The sequence below is a fragment of the Ictidomys tridecemlineatus genome, chromosome 9 (assembly GCF_052094955.1).
Source record: "Ictidomys tridecemlineatus isolate mIctTri1 chromosome 9, mIctTri1.hap1, whole genome shotgun sequence".
NCBI lineage: Eukaryota > Metazoa > Chordata > Mammalia > Rodentia > Sciuridae > Ictidomys > Ictidomys tridecemlineatus.
This window is the reverse complement of record NC_135485.1, coordinates 30,275,714-30,293,079: the sequence shown is the minus strand read 5'-3', so window position 1 is coordinate 30,293,079 and position 17,366 is coordinate 30,275,714. Positions and strand designations below refer to the sequence as shown.

General features: G+C 34.4%; 1 protein-coding gene across 12 annotated transcripts in view; it reads right to left on the bottom strand.

The window, feature by feature from the left end:
• Positions 1-17,366, bottom strand: part of N4bp2 (NEDD4 binding protein 2) — a 75,805-nt gene that overhangs the window by 39,105 nt on the left and 19,334 nt on the right. For 5 of the 12 annotated variants that reach the window (XR_013425764.1, XM_078021214.1, XM_078021208.1 and 2 more), the window contains 5 exons: positions 16,639-16,717; positions 14,599-14,945; positions 9,649-10,810; positions 5,563-5,687; positions 45-133 (listed from right to left, as the gene is read on the bottom strand). Coding sequence is in view for 11 of the 12 variants with exons in the window: in XM_078021214.1 (XP_077877340.1) it covers positions 45-133; positions 5,563-5,687; positions 9,649-10,810; positions 14,599-14,827 (1,605 nt within the window). In the remaining variant the exon portion in view is untranslated. Of the gene's footprint in view, positions 1-44; positions 134-5,562; positions 5,688-9,648; positions 10,811-12,335; positions 12,428-14,598; positions 14,946-16,638; positions 16,718-17,366 lie in introns of those variants that run through there. The other 7 variants (XM_078021209.1, XM_078021211.1, XM_021722741.3 and 4 more) reach the window with 6 other exon arrangements.

Genomic DNA, 17,366 nt, shown 5'->3' with positions numbered 1-17,366 from the left:
TCCAAATACACTATTTTAAACTTAAGATAACTTATGGTACAAACCAAAGCAACATATGGCTTCATTTCCCAGGCCTGTAGGTTTGTATTGTCTATTATTATTGGTGATATCTTCTTCTCAAATGCTTCTTTAGCTGAAAAATACAATAGAAAATGACAAATCACCTTTAATAATATTATTATCTTGATTTTTAAAAAATCTGATCTTGTTTACATAATTTGAAAACCATAGACATAACCTAATTTTACTCACTACTTGACTTCTAAATACCACTTTTGAGAACATGCAAAGTTAAAGTACAAGTCAACACTGAATAATAAATACTGAAGTTATGTAATCAGAAAAAATTATATTATGCTAAAAAAAACACATAGACTAGACACAGTGGCGCACATCCATGATCCCAGCAGCTCGGGAGGCTGAGGCAGGAGGATTGAAAGTTCAAAAAAAGACAGCCTCAGCAACTTAGCAAGGCCCTAAGCCACTTAATAAGATCCTGTCTAAAATAAAAAATAGAAAGGGCTGGAAATACCACTCAGTGGTTAAACGTCCCTGGGTTCAATCTATGGTATCAAAATAAATAAATAAATAGATAAAAACTACATGGTACGCTATATTAGATTTGGGAACAAAAATAAGTACTTTAGTGGAAATGTTAAAATCCAAATAAAGTCTGGAGTTTAATTAATAGTAATGTACCAATATTAATTTGTTTTAATGAATATACCATAGTTATATATAAGATGTTAACATCAAGCAGAAATGATTGAAGGATATATAGAAGCTCTCTACTAACCTTCCAACTTTTTGATAAATTTAAAATTATTCTAAAACAAACAAAAAAAGTCATGTATGTCTCTAAAAAGTACCCAAAAAACCCATAAAGGGCTGGGGTTGTGGCTTAGTGGTAGAGTGTTCGCCTAGCACTCGTGAGGCACTGGGTTCAATCCTCAGTACCACATAAAATTACAAATAAAGATATTGTGTCAAAAGAATAAAATCATGGCATTTGCAGGTAAATGGATGACGGTAGAGAAGATAATGCTAAGCGAAGTTAGCCAATCCCCCCAAAACAAATGCCGAATGTTTTCTCTGATATAAGGAGGCTGATTCATAGTGGGGTAGTAAGGGGGAGCATGGGAGGATTAGATGAATTCTAGATAGGGAAGAGGGGTGGGAGGGAAAAGGAGGGGGCAAGGGACTAGCAAGGGTGGTGGAATGTGATGGACATCATTATCCAAAGTACATGTATGACTGGGTGTTAACATACTTTATATATAAACAGATAAGAAAAATTGTGGTATATATGTGTAATAAGAATTGTAATGTAGAAAAAAAACAAAAGTGCATGTATAAAGGCATGAATTGGTGTGTACATACTCTATATGTGTAATAAGAACCGTAATGCATTCCACTGTCTTGTATTTTAAAAAAATAAAATCAATAAAACTAAAAAAAAAAGATACTGTGTCAACCTAAAACTAAAAAATAAATATTTTTTAAACCCCATAAATACATATAAAATATGTAATGATTTGAAATAAAGAAAACATTATGATATACTATTGGGGGGGTTGTTTACTGAGGATTGAACCAAAGGATGCTTAACTACTGAGCTACATTCCCTGCCCTTTTTATTTTTTATTTTGAGACAGGATCGCACTAAGTTGCTTAGGGCCATGCTACATTGCTGGGATTGGCTTTGAACTTGCAATGCTCTGGGATCACAGGCATGTGCCACCACGCCTAGCTATCACATACTATTGTAAAGGAATTTTTTATGAAACTAACTTTTTTCTCAAAGAATTAGACCATTTAATTAGACCATTTAATTAACACTGCACCACAACAAGAAAATCTACAAGAAAATTATTTGTAAATTTTAAATGTTCTGCCAAGTCTCTTACAATTCAATAATGAAAAGACAAATACAAATACTTTAAAATGGGCAAAGGCTATTAACAGACATTTCTCCAATCAAAACTACAAATGGCCAAGAGTCTATTAACAGACATTTCTCCAATCAAAACTACAAATGGCCAATAAATACACAAAAGGATGTTCAACATCTTTAGCCACCAGGGAAATGAAAATCAAACCACAATGAAATACCTTCACAATCACCAAAATAACTATCATCAAAAAAACAGATAATAACTAGCATCAAAAAAACAGATAATAGGACTGGGGCTGTAGCTCAGTGGCAGAGCGCTTGCCTAGTATGCATGAGGCACTGGGTTCGTTCCTTAGCGCCACATAAAAAAAATAAACAAATAAAATAAAGGCATTCTGTCCATCTAAAACTACAAAAAAAAATTTTTTTTAAAGACAAATAATCATTGTTAGTGAGGATATGGAGAAGTTGAAAACTATTAGTGGCAATGGAAATGAAACAGCTACTTTGGAAAACAGGCTAGAAATTCCTAAAAAGATTTGACACAGACATGCATGTTTACAACAGCATTGTTAATATAGCCAAAAGGAAGCAACAAACAAATGTCCATCAACTGACAAAATGATGAATAAAATGTGACATATTCATATAATGGAAACTTAGCTATTAAGAATGAAGTACTAAAAAAAAAAGTACTAACACATGCTACAGTATAGATGAATCTTGAAAACATTATGCTAACTAAAAGAAGCCAATCACAAAAGACCACATACTACATGACTCAATTTATATGAAATATTCAGAATAGGCAAATCTATCAAGATAGAAAATAAATGGAAGGCTTGGAGTTGTGGCTCATTGGTAGAGTGCTCAACTAGCACCTGTGAGGGGCACTAGGTTCCATCCTCAGCACCACATAAAAAAAAAAAATAAAACAAAGTAAAAAAAAAAAAAAAAAAAGAACGTCGGTGCTCAAGAATGAGACACACTTTAAAAAAAAAAAGGTAAACAGAAAAAATAAGGAATGAGTACAGAATCTTTTTGAGGTAATAAATATGCTCTAAAATTGATTGTGGTAATGGGTACACAACTTTGAATATTAAATTCTACTAAAAACAATTAAATTGTCCATGTTATGGTTTGGATATGAGGCGTTGCCCAAAAGCTCATGTGTGAGACAATGCAAGAATATTCAAAGGAGAAACGATTGGGTTGTGAGAATATTAACCCAATCAGTGAATTAATCCCCACAGGATTACCACCGAGTGGTAATTGAAGTGGTAGGGTATAGCTAGAGGAGGTAGGAATTGGAAGTGTAGCTTTGGGGTATATATTTGTATCTAGCAAGTGAAGACCTCTCTCTGCTTCCTGATCTTTAGCCACCAGGGAAATGAAAATCAAACCACAATGAAACCTCATGTGAGCTGCTTCCCTCTGACACACTCTTCCACCATGATGTTCTGCCTCACCTGGAGTCCCAAAGAATGGAGTCTAACGTCTCTGTATTAAGACCACTGAAACCATGAGCCCCCAAGTAAACTTTTCCTCCTCTACAATTGTGCTGATCAGGTCTTTTAGTTGCAGCAGCGAAAAAGCTAACTAAAACAGTCCAATTTAAATGAGTGAATTGTAAGACTCATAGATTTTTATCCCAATAATGTTGCTTAAAAGAATTTGGGGGCTGGGGCTGTAGCTCAGTGGTAGAGTGCTTGCCTAGCAAGCATGAGGCAATGGGCTTGATCCTTAGCACCATATAAAAATAAATAAATAAAATAAAGGTATTATATCCACTTACAACTAAAAAATATTAAAAGAATTTGGGTAGCTGGATGCAGTGGCACACACCTGTAATCCCAGGGGCTCAGGAGGCCAAGAAAGAAGGATCATGAGTTCAAAGCCAGCCTCAGCAAAAGAGAGGCACTAAGCAACTCAGTGAGACCCTGTCTCTAAATAAAATACAAAATAGAGCTGGGGATGTGGCTAAGTGGCCAAGTCCCCCTGAATTCAATCCCTGGTATTCCCCCACCAAAAAAAGAATTTAGCCTGTGTTATAAATGTGTTATTTCATCATCTTCATCATCATCATCATCATCATCATCATCATTATTGCTGTGGTTGTTGGTGTAATAAGGTTATGTTGACCCAGTAACATCCTCTTTTATAGACAAAGATACTAGGCCTTGGAGTAAATAAATAATTTGTACAGGTTACACAGCTAGTAACTGGCAAATCCAGACTTGATTCCCAGTATATTATACTGCCTCTTTTACTTTTAGCTGTGTTCATAATTTCATATTCCTGAGTTCTCACTTTAATTTTTAGCTCAAGAAAGAATATATAAAAACTTCACAATGCCCAAGGATGCCAAACTCAATATTGCCTTCAGAGTGCATTTATTATAAAAGAAAAACTAACTAAAATACCATCTGCATGTTTTAATAGAAATTCCCACACATAATTCAAATTATGCAAGTCATTAAACATTTAATAATAAAGTCACCTTCGGTGAATTGGTTGCTGTACTAAAAAGGAAACTAAAGTTTCACCTATGATCATCTTTTAGATTGTTTGAAGAGAGCCATTTTTAGACTATCCTCTATAAAAATTAAACCACTATAGGGAAGATCAATGGTTACAAGGCAAATTCCATTTTAGAAAACAGGAACCAGGAATGGGGATATGGCTCAAGTGGTAGCGCGCTGGCCTGGTATGCACAAGGCACTGGGTTTGATCCTCAGCACCACATAAAAATAAATAAAGATATTGTGTCCACCTAAAACAAACAAAAAAAAAATTAAAAAAAAAAACAGGAACCAAAGCATACCAGAAACTGTAACCTCCTTGAGATTCAAGAAGAAAAGTAGATTTATTCTGACAAGATCCCTATGGATTAAATAAAACTTAAATGTGCCATACAATATTTCAATCAAGCATTTATGAAAGGTATTTTAATCCTGTGAAATAAAACTATCTTGTTTAACTCTTACTACATACTATGTTTTTGATATGCAATGTCCGCCCAAAAGCACCTATTAATTCAGGAATGTTCAGAGGTAAAATGCTTGCCTTATGAGATATTTTTAAATATTTAAAGATATTTTTAAATATTTAAAAATATTTTTTAAAAATGTGAAAATTACTGAAGTCTAGACAAGTAAAAGCTATCAAAAAACAGTCCATCCTAGTTTAAATGGAATGACTAGATGGTAACTATAGCAGATAGGGCATGGCTGGAGGAGGTGGGTCACTGGAGGCATGTCCTGGAAGGGTTATTCTTCCTGTGAACCTCCCTCATCCCATTTCCTGTCCCCACCATGATGAGCAACTTTCCTCCACTGGACCTTCCCCACAATGTGTTGCCTCCTCTTGGCCTAGAGCGATGGAGTTGACCATCTATGCACTGGGACTGAGACCTTTAAAACCATGAGACCCAAATAAACATTTTCTCCACTAAGTTGTTCTTGTCAGGTGTCTTAGTCATAATGACCAAAAAAGCTAACTAAAGCAATATGTAACATAAGCATGTTAATATAATACTATATACATTATATAGTTACAAAATTAAAGATAACTATAAATTCTTTAAAGTTTTTCAAAATACAAACACTAAGTGAATTTTCTTTTTCTATTACTCCTAATATTACCCAGAATCTGATGTCTATTCTTACCACGATTCTGGTTCCATTCATGTGCTTCTCCTAAGTACTTTACATCGAACTGGTACTGTCCATTTATATAAAAATAATCATCAGTACTAAGAATGACTCCACTTGGATTATCCTCTTGCAAAGTCCTGTGAATGATAAAGGGAGTTATTTTCATTAATTTTCCTTCCAAAATTCTCCCTCCTACTTTTTACAGTCATAATTCAAATAAAAAATTTAACTACAATTTACAAGAGTGAAAACATCGTAATATTCAAAGAAATCATACCAAAATTCTCTAAGCATAAGTTTGATTCCCAATAAAACTGGCCTAAGGCAGTTTGCTTATGTAATATTCAGAAATATTTTTGTTATAAAAACTATTATAATTAACTATAAATGTCTGAAGATTAGTACGTTTTTAATTACCAAGAATATCTGACAACTAAAAATGCTTCAGAGCTCAGTCACAAGCATTCCCCTTGTCTGATCACTTGATACACAATTATCTATTTCACCCACCTTAAGAAGGTCATTTCAAGCAGGCAATAGAACTAATATTTAAAAGTAGATGAAGATAGAACTAATATTTAAAAGTAGATGAAGATGGCCAGGCATGGTGGCACTTGCCTATAATCCCACTTACTTGGGAGGCTGAGGCAAGGAGGATCACAAATTCAAACTGTCTCAAAAATAAAAAATAAAAAGGACTGGGATGTAGCTCAGTGGTAGAGCATCTCTGGGTTCAATACTCAATAAGAAAGAGGAGGAGAAGGATGAAGAGGAGGAAAAATAGACACAGCTCTCTGCATATTGCTATTAAACAAGTATACCCAAAACATCCAAAATATCATATTAATAGATTATCAATTTAATCTGTTAAGTAAAATTATACAAACTTAAGATAGCTTTGTGGGTAGGTTTTTAATTCCTAACACCTCTTCTAATTCTGGAATTTACCTGCTATATATTTGAGATACACACACCAAAAGAAACAAAAATTGTAGCCACACTTTGAAAACCCTTTCAGTCATTCCCCAGTTTCTCTCCTTCCCTTAACTCATTATCAAAACTTCTAAATCCATCTTCCACCTTCATGGGACAACAAAATTGCTTGAGAGTTTTTGTTTGTTTGTTTGTTTTGGTACTGGGGATAGAACCCAGTGGCGTATAACCACGGAGCCATATCCCCAACCCTTTTTTATATTTTATTTAGACAGGGTCTCACTAAATTATTTAAAGCCTCACTAAGTTGCTGAGGCTGGCTTTGAACTTGCGATCCTTCTGTCTCAGCCTCCCAAGCTGCTGGGATTACAGGCGTGCACCACCACACCCCACAAAATTGTTTAACTTATCCCTTCATGACCCTCTTTCCAGTAAATCTGAAAGCCCTGTTTTCACCCTCATTTTTCTTGAGCTCACATACTAGTTTAATGCTCTGTCTCTGAAAAAACTCAGCTTCAATGTCTCCACACTATCCCACTTATTTCTCTCTTCATTCAAAAAATAATATTCCTACATTGGGACAAGCACTTTTTTCTCTTCCCATTCTCAAAGTATAGCTGCCTCTGATTTTAAAGCCTCTGAAATCTAGTTCTACAATCCTGTCTCACAGCTCTATACCTTTTAAAATATGGTCCTTCATTCTAATTTCTTTCTCAATATACAATGCTGTGACTTTCTGAAATATATGCATGATTAAATTGCTTTAATTTTGTTAGGTCAATGAGAACAGCCCATGATTTATCTACAGAAGAATACATTTGTAAATGCATGAATAAAATATGTGAAAATTAGGGTCAGGGTTGTAGCTCAGTGGCAGAGTGCTCGCCTAGCACGTGTGAGGCACTGGGTTCCATCCTCACCACCACATAAATATGAATATATAAAATAAAAGGTATTGTTGTCCACCTACAACTAAAAAAAAATATTTTTAAAAAATGTGAAAATTACTGAAGTCTAGACAAGTAAAAGCTATCAAAAAACAAGTGAATGGGCTGAGGGCCTGTACAACCTCCTGCCTTTAGATGTTGCAGGCCCGCTCTGTCCCCTCAGCCCGGCAAACACCCACTAAGCTCTAAAGGGAAAAACCTTCTCACTAACCATGGGATGACCTGAAAGCATCATCCCCCTCAGCAACCCTAAGTTGACAGAAGGAAAATGCCACAGCACTGCAACCATTTTCTCTTTCTCTTTCAACATTCATTATTTTGTACTCAGGATACAAAAAAAAAAAAAAAAAACACCTGGTTTGTGCCACTCCCTTCAAAAAGCTCTGCAAAAGGAATCCAGTGCCAAACTTTGGGACATGGCACATTATTTGATTCTTAGCCTTAGTGACCTCTCCAGGCACCAAAACTGAAACCCGAACCATTTTAATGTTCTGTTACAACAGTAATTAATTCTGTCACTCTTTTCTATTCCTTTCCAACTCAAACTTCAGGTTTTGTTAATTTTCACTCTCCCAAGGTTTATATAGCTTATATTTGCCTGTAATTATAGTTCCCACAATAAAAGAAACATTTTTTACTTCAAAAGAAAAACAACTGAGGGCTGGGATTGTGGCTCAGTGGTACAGCGATCACCAAGCACGGGCAGGACCTGGGTTCGATCCTCAGCACCACATAAAAATAAAGGCATTGTGTTGTGTCCATCTACACCTAAAAAATAAATATTTAAAAAATAAAAAAAGAAAAACAACTGAAATGAGCTAATAAAACACATTCCACAGATAACTATGCATACTCACTAAGATTAAATGTACCCAGGACCAAACAGAAAAGACCCTCTCAAGAAAAGAGGGTAAACAATGAAAAACTTGGAAAGAAAAAAAGCATAGGCAAATAAAATGTTAGGAATAAATCTCTTGCCATTTAAAAGCTAAGGAAAGGGCTGAGGCTGTAACTCAGTGGTAGAGTGCTTGCCTCACACACGTGAGGCCCTGGGTTCAAACCTCAGCATCACATAAAAAATAAATAAAGATATTAAAAAAAAAAAAAAAAAAGCTAAGGGAAGGGAAAAGGAACTAAGAAAATAGTACTTTTTTTTTGGTACCAGGGATTGAACTGAGGAGTGCTTAACTACTGAGCCATATCCCCAGCCCATTTTATTTTTTATTTTGAGACAGGGTCTCAATGAATTGCTTAGGGCCTTGCAATTCTCCTGCCTCAGCCTCTCAAGTCAATTATAGGCATGCACCATTGTACTCAGAGAAAACAGTACTCTTGAAGGAGTGCCACTGGAACCATAAAATGCTACTTCTAACACTGACTCTGGTCACCGGCCAAGGCACACACCTCCTAACTTAACTACAAAATGAACAAAAATGGATATGAGAAAATAGTTGAGAGTACTGTTTTGCAATAAATAAATCACAGAAAATTTAAAGTTCTTTTACTACCATTGTTCATCTCTTATGCTCTATCTTGAAATCACACATTTCTAAAAATGTAATTTAACAACATACTAGAATCTCAGACTCCCAACTACCAGTAGAATTCATGTATTTAAGACTTCCTTTTTCATAATCCACTTGAATCAAATGTATAAAATATGATATGCCAAGAACTTTGTAATGTTTTGAACAACTAATAAAAAAAAATTAAAAATTAAAAAAAAGACTTCCTTTCCATGAATACAAAATTAATTATGGTTGTTTAACTCCATGATCAAAGTTGAACTCATCTTTCTCCCACTCAAATTAACTCTCCTCCACACAAAGTTATTCCTGTTTATTTCACAAGGTCAAAATATTGGAACCAGGGCTGGGGTTGCGGCTCAGTGGTAGAGTACTTGCCTAGAACACGTGAGGCCCTGGGGTTTGATCTTCAGCACCACATAAAAATAAATAAATAAAAAGTATTAAAAAATATATTGTAACCATCTTAATTTTTTCTTCTATTCTCTCAAAGGTATTCTGAGAGGAAATTTTCCAATAAAAATTTCTAGAGAAAACAGTGTTATTAGCTACAAAGTTCAAAAAAACAAGTGGGAAAAAAAAATACCTTAGGAGTTAATAAACATCTCCATCAAGCAAAGCATTTTGCATATTCAGATTATCTGTTCAGAATCATGCATAATACTTCTTAGAATTCAATTGAAACCTCGTACCTCGCCAAAAAAGATTTTCCTGATCCTGGAAGGCCTCTGAGAAGAACAAGAACTAGTCCAACATATGATGTTGTCTTTTTTCTTACAACTTGAGAAACAGGAGTTTCTTGTACTTGATAAGCACTTGTTCCCTCTTGGTTTCTCCATACCTTCGTTGGGGAAGTGTGAGAAATGATCGAGGGTGGAAATGTGTAGTTGACGGGTCTCCAGTGTGCAGCTGTGGTTACAACAGGAGCCACAAACCCATGGCTTCCTTGAAAGAGGTCAAAAGCAGGAATCATTGGATTCCACATTGGTGGAGGTGGAGGAGGAGGAAGCAGTAAAGGGAGAGGGGTAAGTACTGGGCAGTAATTCATATCCTTCCCCTTTGGTGGTAGTTCAGTATGTTTGTGTGGCTTGAAATTGAACCCTTCAGAAGGTACAAAAATATCAGAGACAGAAGTAGACCTCTGATTCCCACCAGTATCTGGCAAATCACACCCTGAATTTTGCACAGGAAGGTTTAAAGAAGCTTGAGGTTCGTTAGCATTCAAATTTACAGGGGCTTCGGAAAGTTGAGCCTCAACATGCTCAGATTCTAAAAGCTCGCTCTGTCTCTGATTAAGATTGCTACAACCCACGATAGAGTCATTTGTTGGATTTAAAGAATTACTGAGATGAGAATCTTCTTGGTAATCATCTTCTAAAGCCAAAGTGTTATCCTTTATAAAACTTTTGGACCCATTCAAAACTGAATGTGAAGTTAATGGGTTTGAACTTACTGTAGAGACAGAATTTTCTAAATTCTCACTGTTGGAATCCATATTTTGCATACAATGGACAGGAGCCGTATTACTTGAATGTGAATTTATAAATTTACTTGGGTCATTAAAACTATTAACATCTTGCAAAGGCAAAAATGAGTATACTTGGTCATCAGGAGAAGAGTTCAATTTCTCAAAAGCATTCTGTATTAAGGAATCCAAGTCTTCAGTCAGCTGCATATCCAGAAATGAATCCATCTTCGAATCTTCACTCTCTTCTTCAAGAGGACACTTCTCCATTATTTCACTTCCTGTTTCAACTGGCTGGTTCTCAGAAGCAACAAAGCTTTGTGAAGATGATTCTTCTATCTTGGCATCAGAGGCAGACAATTCTAACAGACAATCCATGGCATTTTCAACTGTATAACAAGAACAACAACAATAACAACAAAAAAATACATATAGATGTTGAAAAAGTAAGACATAACTTTATTAAAATCCAAGGAAAATACTGGATTTTGCCTTGAAAGGAATATAGAGAAATTTATATATATTCAAGTCATCTTTTAGAAATTAATTTTTTACTAATATAACAAAGACTGCATTACTGAAGAAGTTTTAATAAGAGACATGCAATGCTGTTCTTTCAGACAAATAATACTAAACTATCATCCAGTATATAGTCTTCAATTAAGTTGTTGAGTAAAAGTATAAATATGTGGAATAGTATATGTTAGGGTTATTTATAAAGGTCTTAAATTCAATTGATTTATTCAACAATTACCTATTGCATGTTATTTTAAGTATTGCATATTTAAGTACATATTCTAGTAAGTCTAATTTATAAAGACCATACTACAAATTTCACTTAATACAAAAAAATTTTTATGAGCATGTACTATATATCATAAATACTTTTTAAAAAAACAAATAAGAGTCTTTACTACTTCAAAGGATTTTGCAGTTTAATGGAGATTGAAGACAATTACATTAGAAAATAATTATATCATACTATAAATTAAATAATGCATTGTTTTGAGAGTGTACAAATGCCACAGCAGTGTTCAGGAAAGTAAGGAAAGATTTTACATAAAGGGATATGTGAACTGGCACTTGAAAATTAAAAAGCAGTTTGCCAAATGGGAGGAAAAGGTAAGCCAAGGTTGAAAATACAAAGCATGTTTAAAGTATTGAGAGAAGTTGGTTGGAGAGAGTGGGTACTCAGCAATATGTATGGTTGAAAAGAAAAGAAGATAAAACTGCAAAGGGAGATGGGATAAAATTGAGAAGGGTCTTATATGACATGCTAAGAAATATTAATTTTATTTTTTAAGGGAACTTGAAAAGAAACTGATAGTCATAGCATTTGGGCTAGAAGTTTTATACAAATCACCTCACTGAATCCTCGAAGAATACTATGAGGTATTATGAAGACATCTATGGAAATAGATGAAGACAATGAAGCTCAAAAAAGTATACCAACTCAGCTCAAGTCACACAGATAGAAAGTGACAGAGCCAGGACTGGTGTGTCTGACTCCAATGCTGAGCTCTTTTTGTAATAACAAATGAGCAACCATTAGAATTTTTAAGTATTTAGGAATGGGGATGTAGATGCATTAAACCCTGGATTTGATTCCCAGCACCACAAGAAAAACTTTTAAGCATCTAAAATTTGGGGTTTGTTTTTGTTTTGGGGTTTTTTGTTTTTTGTGTTTTTTTTGAAATTTTTTTTTTTTTGAAGTTTTTTTTTTTTTTTTCCTTGATTTGTTTTAAAGAAGATTAATGTGGAAATGGCACAGCACAGCAGGTAACAGCTCTGGTCTGGAGTCAGAACACCGGCATTTAAATTCCTACTTGCTGGCTACATCACTTTGAACAAGTAATTAGCTTCCCTAAGCCTCAAGTTTCTCATTTGTAATATTGGGATAATAAAAGTACCTACCTCATAGGTTGTTGTGAGGACTAAATGAGATAATCCATGAAAAAGTGCTGTGCACAAGGACTGGCACCTAGTAAGCACCCAATTAATGTTCCCTTAAGAAGAAAAACAAAGAGGGATTGGAGGGGGCAAACCTGGCAGAAGGATCAATCAGGAAATCACATCAATACTACAAAGGCAAGAAGCCCTAAAAATGGAAAAAAGGGAAAAGAAAAAAAAAAAAAGAAAGAAAGAAAGAAAAAGAAAGCAAATATAAGAGGTATTTCTATGAAAAAAATCTACATGATAGAAAAACCAAAAAAAATCAACTTAAAAAACTAGCATGTATATAACAACAAAAAAAAAACAGCATTAAGTAAAAAGAAATACAAGACCAACATAGATCATTATCAAACAAAGAAAAGTCTTAAACAGAGTGTTGGAAAAAATTTAAACTATAGTAGAAAAACAAACAAAAATATGAATGAACAATAAATATAAGAATATAAGAATTAATGAAAACTCATCTATAAAAATGTTTACTATTTCTCTTTATTAAAAAAAACACAAATTAAGGTACAATTTATTACTATTAAAATCTTAAAACAATTCTACATAATGCTGAAGAGGCTGTGGTGAAAGGGCTACACTTATTCAGTGCCAGTGGTATTACAAACCTGCATACCTCATTGGTGGGCAATTTAAGCAGTGTATTTCCAAGGGTCGAAAACTGCTCTTACCCTATGACGCAGAAAACAAAATTTGGGGACTAAGAAAAAAAAGCCAAAAGAAAGAAAGAGGCTATTTTTACCAAGGTGTTCTTCACAATGTTAATTATTCATGAGAAACTTAGATAAATAAGTTACAGCACAATTCCTCACTGGAGTCCTGGAAAACTGCTGAAAATAAACAAAAGGTTGTAGAACACTGAAAAACTGTTTATGTCATATTAAGTTTAAAAAGCAGAATATAAAATGTCATCAATGCTATTATTCAAACTACTGAAAATATCAAATGTTTATAACAAGGTCCTCAGAAGATCCTGAAAAGAGAAATAAGTTATTTGTTAAGATATATAGTTTTCTTATGGTTTCCTGCTCCTATGTTAATGTATATTCAACAAATTTTAAAGACACCAAAATTAGGAAATAAATGTTAAAGTCACTTACAAAACTACACACCATCATTTCTGAGCACCAAGTGTGTTGTAGAAACCTGGTTTTCTGCACACATACCAAAATAGAATAGGTAAAATATGCTCACATCACAGTTCACACAATGACTAAAATGGAAGTATATCATGTATTATCAAAACCTTCAAATCTTCATTTTATACTAATCATGGTCAATAACAATACTAAATATCATCAAGTCATTTATTCATCCAGTCAACTTTATACAGTCCCTCGGTCTGCAAACATACTTCTAAACAGTTTATTACAAGTTATTAATAATTTACTAAGACTTCACCAAGAAAAAATACTCAGTCCTCAACCAAAAAGTCCTATAAGATATATGCTATTATTTTTTTATTAACAGATTAGAAAACAAAAGACTTGAGAGGTCAGCAGAACTGAAATGCAACCCAGGCCTCTTGAGTCCAAAGCCAATGTTCTGAAACAACACTACTTGCCTCAATTCTTATTAATCAGCTCTTATTTCTATAATTATAAACAATTACCTAGTCACTCAATAAATCTCTGCTAACTTCTATTATGGGTCATTTGCTATTTCAGGGGTTAGGAATATAGAAGAAAAATAAAAAGTTTTTAAAATCTCTGTCTTCATGGAGCTTACATTCTAAGACACTGGCTCTCAACCACATATAATTTTGTCTCCCAGGGGACAAATGACAACATAGGGAAATATTTGTGATTGCCACAACTAGGGGTTGGGGTGCTACTGGCATCTAGTGAGTATAGGCTAGGGATGCTACTAAACACCCTATAATACACAGCAGAACCATTTACAATGAAGAGTTATCCAGTCCAAAATGTCAACAGTGCCAACCGGTTCTAAAGGAAAGATTAAAAAATAAAATGAAGAATGATATCTATACATGCATCTTACATCTAGAACTGTGCATTTCTTAAGAGGAAAAATTTTGCTTTATTCTTCTTCATATTCCTCATAATACCAAACGTAGTACCTTGCCCATGGCAAGTGCTTAGAAAATGATGAACAAAAGGGAAATAGGACAGTTACTTTACTATATTACTACTGATCATGGCATATATATGAAGTCTTCTTATAAGACGCAAAGGGTTCAAACTGAACTTTTTCTCACCTTTGAAATCACATTCAGAAAGCATCAAATATACTACATCAGGATCCAGATCAGAAAACATCTCTGAGATATTGGTGAAGAGTTCTTCCTGATCAGTGTTTGTCTCACACACGGAAGGAAGGGTAGTGGTTGACTCCTCATGACTAGCAAGACTGGATACGACAACTTCCTTAGAGTTTGCAGTCTTCCGAATAGGATTTCCCCCAAGATTTTTCCTTTTCCTTGGCATTCTGACTTCCAAAACTAAAATTTTTCCCTTTTTTAAAAAAATTTAAGATGTTTGATATTAAATCATAATTCAAAGAAAATAGCGTTAAAAATCTTGCACAATCCAGTGGTAATAGGACCTAAAATAGAAAGCAAGTAAAAACACTCAGGCTATGTAGTTATATTTCTAAAACTGGAATGACATTATTATTTAATGCTAAGAAAGTACCATCGACTCTGGCAGCAAAGCCAAAAAATAGTCGAACAATTTCTCTGTCCAAAATATTCCAGTTTTTCCAGAATTGAACATGTTAAATAAAAATTAAGATATTAACAAACGTAATGTATTTCAGAACAGTGAATACACTGTGTGAAACACAGTGACTACACTGTTTTAATACCATTATTTCATTTTAAACACATAAAACAGCATCCATAAATACAATTATGATGCCTATTGAATCTACACTCAGATGTCTAATAGGTATCATAAACTAAACATGTCCAAAACTGAGTTCCTGATCAAACCCTTTGAACCTGTTCTTCCCAGTCTTTCCCATCTCTGTTAATGTAACTCTATCCTTCTAATTGCTCATGTTATAAATCTTGGAATGATCTTTGACTCCTCTCATCCCACATCCAACTGGTAAGCCAATTTTGCCAAATACAACCCACAAAATGTATCCAGGATGTGATCATTCTTTACCATCTCCACTGCTACCACCCTAGATTCAGCTATCTCAGACTCTCTCCTGGATTAATCAGACAAATCAATCTCCCTGCTTCCACTCTTGTCCCTTCAGTCTACTTAGCACAGCAGGCAGAGTGGCTCAATTAAACCCTAGGCTGGATCATACGCTTTTCTCCTACACTATCCACCAGCCTCCTGTCTCAAGATGAAAGCAAAGCCCTTAAAATGACCTTAACCCAGACACTTGTTACCTCTGTACTGTCATCTCCAGATCCTTCTTCCCTTGCTCATGCCATTCCAGACATACTTAGCATCCTTGCTTTTCTTCAAACACATCAGCCATGCTCCCAAATAGCAACATTTACACCTTGGTTCCTAATATCTGAACTACTTTTTACCCCAGGTACTTATATATTTCCTCACCACCTTCTTATCATTACTCAAATGTTACCACCTCAGAAACTCAAGTCCTCTAATTCCTTTCTCTTGTTGATTTTTTTTTTTTTTTTGCCTAAGATTTATCTTCTAACATGGCATATGTTCTATTAATATTGTGTTTACTATCCACAATCCAGTAAAGTGTAAGCTCCACAAGGGCAGTGACTCATGTATTGGGAATAAAACTACAGAGAATTTACTTGTTTTCTCTGCTTGGATGTAGTCAATAAACACTTCAGATTTAACATATTTTCCCCAAAATCCACTCTAACTATCTGGTCTAACTACCATCATCTACCATTTTTGTCTCCTAACTAGTTAGGATTCTTGTCCTAACTGGTTAGCACCCTTGTCCCCTAAAGTCTATTTTCAACCTACCTGCCAGAATGATCTTTAGACAACCTAAGTCTAATTGAATCAGGATCTGTTTTAAATTCAAGTTGTTCTCCATGTCACTTGGAGTAAAAGCTAAAGTTCTTTCAATGGCTTACCTCCCTGCTGACTCTTAATTTACTCTTCCCCAGACATTTGCATTACTAAATCCCACACTTCCTTCAAAAGTCTCTGTTCAAGAATCATATTCAATGATTTTTTTCTAATTGTCCAATTGAAAATCAAATACCCAACTCCCTCTGCCCCAATCTCCTCCCTTCCTGCTGACCACCCATTGCCCTTGTCACCTTCTAACATACTATAAAATTTACCTTTTAATTAAATTTGTGTCATAGGCTCTCCACCTTCCAGAATTGCAATGTCAATATGGCAGCCACCAGCCACATGTGCCTATTTAAATTTAAATTAATTAAAATTAAATAAAATTACACTTTTATATCTTAGATATAAGTAGAATGCAAAGAAATTACCAGAGACAGAAAAAAGAGTAGGTAAATAATGATAAAGGATCAATCCACCAGGAAGACATAGCAAGCCTAAATGTCCACATACTCAATAAGAGAGCTACCAAACAGATAAAGAAAAAACTGATAGAACTGGAAAAAAAAAAAAAGACAAATTCACTGATTCAATACTGCTCCAGTAACAATTTACACAATTAGACAGAAAATCCCAAAGATACAGAATTCAACAATACCAACAATTAAGAAATCTAATCAACATTTCTAGAACATTCCACCCAACAACAGCAGAATATATATTCTTTTCAAATGCCCACAGAACATCTACCAAGACAAACCATAACTAAGCTACATAACAAATCTTACCAAATTTAAAAGAATTAAAAGAATACAATTTGTTCTCCACATAGAATCAAACTAGAAGTCAACAAGTCAAAGGATAACAGAAAAATCTCCAATTTGGAAACTAATATTCTTCTAAATAATCCATGGATCAAAGATGAGTGTAAAGAAAAATTTTTAAATACGCTGAACTGAATAAAAATGAAAATACATTATATTGAAATTTACAGCACACA